At 28.5% G+C, this 4,465-nt stretch overlaps 1 protein-coding gene across 1 annotated transcript; it reads left to right on the top strand.

Annotated features, from left to right (window-relative positions):
* Positions 1-126: 126 nt before the first annotated feature.
* Positions 127-4,091, top strand: LOC108689329. The gene is made up of 6 exons (XM_018196063.1): positions 127-745; positions 2,133-2,184; positions 2,400-3,587; positions 3,664-3,763; positions 3,880-3,979; positions 4,039-4,091. The coding sequence occupies exons 1-6, from the start codon at positions 640-642 to the stop codon at positions 4,089-4,091; spliced, it is 1,599 nt and encodes a 532-aa protein (XP_018051552.1). The 5' UTR covers positions 127-639.
* The last annotated feature ends 374 nt before the right edge of the window (positions 4,092-4,465 follow it).

The following is a 4,465-nucleotide window of genomic DNA, read 5'->3' as shown; positions in this document are numbered from 1 at the left end:
TATATATATATATGAATATACATATGCCTTCGTGAATTCTTATTGTGTTATTTTTCAATTGATCAGAGTATGAATATTTTTATGGCTCTCAGATATATTTTTACTTTTTTTCTGTAAAATTTCAAAAATTATTCGGAATTATATCTATAGCACCCACGATTAGACGGTCCTGAACTCCTGAGTTTGTATTTGTACATTAGCAACCGAAAGGTTGTAACACTTTTTTAAATGAGTCAAAATGCAACCTGCTCGAATGATTATTACTTATAGATCCATAAGAAAGAAGTAGGCTGTATTCCGAAACTGATTTAAAAAAATGATTTCAATCTTTTAATTGCTGACTGTACATGATGACTGTACATCTGATACATGTCATCATATACATACATACGTACATACATACGTAACAGTAAACTGTTATGGCGGCGTGGGTTGGAATGTGTCGAAACGTTGATGATCGTACAAATAAATATTAAAAATTGTATAACTAATCAGTAAAAATACATTGTGAAGACAGATCGCGTTTATGCACTTACGATTTTTTGAGAACAATTTAAGCAGGTATTCATTGAAAAAACAGGGAAGATACATCAGATACACGTGTTGCTTCGAAAAGTTCGAAGTGTACTCCAAACAATAATGTCAATAATTCTGCAGTTTAATTGTTTGACGCAGAACGAGACTGCGAGAAAAGCAATGGAGAGCTATGTTGAAATCTTGCAAAAAGCATTTGAACATTATCAAAGTAGGTATATATTCTTATTGTCATTTATCTAATTAATATTCTTTTTCTATTAAATATTAAAGGAATGTTAAAATATTTAAAAAATAACATTTATTATATTTACTCACATTTTACTCACATTTTACTCACATACTTCATACTGAACTTATATATTTTTAGAATCGTAGAATTGATCAATTTAGAGTTATAAATACTTTGGAAAACTTTCATATAGAAATACTCAAGTAAGATCGAGATTGGTCATTTAGTCAGCTTCTGATTGGTCTGCCATGTTCGGATAGTGCTTAAGATAGAATGAGATAAACGTATAAAATATATATATATATATATATAAAGTGCGTCGGAGAGATGTTATTAGCGCTTTTTATGTCGTTCTATTTTTGTTTTACGTCTAATTAACGATGAAGATAGAATGACAAAATTAATAGCATTAATAGCGTCTCGATTGATCGCACCTATGAGATACATGAATATATCATTCTTATGCATTATCTATCAACTATCTCATTATATCTTATTTTTATGGCGTTAAAGAGAGAGAAAGCGCTAAGATGCTGAATGCAACAAGTGCAAGCAACGTGAACAAATCCAGTATCTTCGCTTTCTTTCTTTTCAATGCCTGAATATACATTTATCTCTTTTTAAGTGCAAAAATTTTTAGGGATTTTAAGCTGTGTGAACACATTACGAATCATATGAGGTCTATTCGCTTTTGCACTTTTTACACTCGGCATCTTCGCTTTCTCTTTTCAAAGGGAAACCACCAAATATCTATCTCATTTTAAGTGTAAAAATATTTGAGGATTTTATGCGTGAACAGATCTATGAAACACGCGAAAATATTAAATTTGATTTATGTTGCTATCTACAGTCAATAGGTCTGTTCGCGTTGCATGAAATCCTCAAATATTTTTGCATTTAAAATGAGATGGATACATATTTTGTCTTGAAAAGAGACAAAACGAAGATGTCGAGTGCCAAAAGTGTAAGCAACGCGAACAGATCTAATGCCCGTATTCATAGTCAAACTTTATACTTAAGGTTTCCTTAAATTTATTTGCTTAGTAGCCAATGAAATAATTCGTAGAGTATCTGAAGATAAACTTAAGGAAGCCTTAAATATAAGGCCTGACTATGAATACGAGTATAATTATCTGAATCTTGTAACAAACGCTGCTAGTAAATTTTCAAACGACTATCCAAAATTTACTAGATCACTAAACATTGGAAAACGCGCCAAAATTTAAACATTATGATATGCTTTTTGAAAACAATTTTCTAAATTAATTCTTAATTCATGCCGGTAGCTAAATATTTAAAAGCTATTTATATACTGAATTGTTTATATAAGCGATTTGTATAATTGTTGTAATATTTTGTTTTACAGATTTGTGGGAAGATTATATAAAGTTACAGGAAAAGTATAAACAGTGTAATGCGTGAGTTTATAATTATTGTTTATTTATATAATTCACATTTATATAATTTAGATTCTAAGTCAAAATTTAAATTATTTATAACTTATATATAATACATAACTTAATAAATTCTAATAATATTTTAGTTAGCAGTGTGTAATAAAAGTATGTGCATGTATAGCATATACATATATCATATATTGTATAATATACATATAAACATATTATTATTTTAGATTGCATTCTTCATCTCAAGTGACGATTGATACAAAAATAAAAAATGAAGTAACTTCGCAACAGTCGCAACAATCGAATAATGCTGATGAGCAAGAAAATAGTACTCCATCTTGTATTCCATTATTGAGATTAGTTACAAATTCGATTGATTTTAATTCCGATCCAGAACCTAGTCTGTCAGATACAAGTGAATTTTTGCACAAAGATACCAACGAAAATAATCGGCCAGAAAGTCCAATATTCTCTAAAATACGTTCAAAAACTGGCGCTAAATCTGTAAAGAAATTGCGTTTATCTAAAATGTTATGCAGTGACTCAACTTCAGATATGAAGACACATCATGGTGAAAAAGTTTCTTCAAAGTATAATCACAAATTAGAAATTAGTACAACACATCATGTGGAAACCACATTTTTACCAGATGGAAAGAGATTGAAGCAATCTCGACTTGCATTTCATCCAGTCAAAAGTAATGAAAATACAATATTAGCCTCAAATGTAGATAAACATAAACCAGTTAATAGATTGTATAATGTCGAACAGAATTTTACTGAAGAAATTTCTATAGTAAAAGATGCTGAAGAAATTTCTACTGAAAATGCAAGTATTACTGCAAGTACTAAAAAAGGTGCTACAAATAACAGTATTGACATTTCTGAAGATGTGATAGAGGTCAGTCCTACACAGAAAAATATTACATCTAAAGTCAAGCGCCGTTTAAAATTGAAGAGAAAAAATCCTGCAAGAAGTATAATAAAAAATTCTCCGAATAAAAATAAATATCTTAATCATAGACCTGATCCTAGTGTTCCAGAGACAATTAATGTAGATTTTGGGTTATGTCCTTCGCCGAAATATACTTCTACACAAATAGACAATGATAAATCCTTAACGAATACAGTTAATACAGTTAAGACATTGAAAGATAAAGTTAGCACAAATTATCTTTCACCAATAAAAATGGATAATAAAACCAATGTTCAAATAAAACATTCTATTGAAACTCAAAAGGAAGATTTATTATTAATACAGAATTTTAATAACATAAAAGACTTTGCCTACGAAGATGAATTTTTTGATCTGCCAGTAGCTGCAAAGAAAAATAACATTGCTAATTTAAAGGATGAAACAGATGATTCAGAAAACAAGCCACCTGAAAAAAAAGTGTTATTGAATAAATTTAAGGTGTAGGTATTAGTTAGTAATAATTGTGTTAATGTAAGTTGCTCTTATATATGTATCTAATGAAAATATTATTTACAGATTCCCAAAAAGAAAGGCAGATGTTCCAGAACAGCGCAATATGCAATGTAAAGCTGATAGAGAAAAATTAAATGGTTTTGATTGCTGGGAATGCAGAAAAGTAATGTACAATATTAATATGTAATAATTACATAAAATAATTACATAAAATGTATATTAGTACAAAAAGCTTTTAATACTTTTTCTGTAGAAAAATAATTCATATTTGATTTTCAGTATTATCAGAATTTATCACTGTCAAAAGAAGAATTAAAAAAACGATTGAACCAATGCTCACGACATCGACACAAGTACGAAAGGCCAAATACACCAGAAGGTATAAAATTTTATTTCCTTGTCTTTTTTATTACATATGATAAAATATAATTTTTTAAGGTTTTTGGGATCCAGAGTTTCCTGAGACGTTGTCATGCACTTATCGACAATAAGAAAATTGAAGTATGTCTTGTCATTTAAATCTAATTCTCAAGGTTTTAATATGATTTGAGGTAAAATTTATTATAATAATGTAGCTTGTACAAGTTTTCATTATTTTCTCATTTTAAGTTAATTGGATTTGTTATGATTATTTCTATTCTACATGTGCTACACACGCATTCGAATAAAAAAAAAACTATGAGATATTGCAACTTATCATTGATGCAATTAATCAATTCCAACTAATCATTGATTAAAGTTAATTGGAGTTGGTCAAAGTGGCCCTATAAAAGATTAATGATTCCAGAACAGAATTTCGTTTACATATTCATTGTATATAATTATATATCCTAAACATTAATAATCGATAAATATAAAAAAATAT

The sequence above is a fragment of the Atta colombica genome, unplaced genomic scaffold (assembly GCF_001594045.1).
Source record: "Atta colombica isolate Treedump-2 unplaced genomic scaffold, Acol1.0 scaffold27, whole genome shotgun sequence".
NCBI classification, from domain to species: domain Eukaryota; kingdom Metazoa; phylum Arthropoda; class Insecta; order Hymenoptera; family Formicidae; genus Atta; species Atta colombica.
The sequence above is the reverse complement of the archived record's forward strand: the minus strand, read 5'-3'. Positions and strand labels throughout refer to the sequence as shown.

Coding starts and splice junctions, on each gene's coding strand:
- LOC108689329 (XM_018196063.1), top strand. CDS start 640: ATGTCAATAATTCTGCAGTTTAATTGTTTGACGCAGAACGAGACTGCG. Junction 3,588..3,663: donor TTATTGAATAAATTTAAGGT/GTAGGTATTAGT, acceptor TATTATTTACAG/ATTCCCAAAAAGAAAGGCAG. Junction 3,764..3,879: donor ATTGCTGGGAATGCAGAAAA/GTAATGTACAAT, acceptor TTTGATTTTCAG/TATTATCAGAATTTATCACT.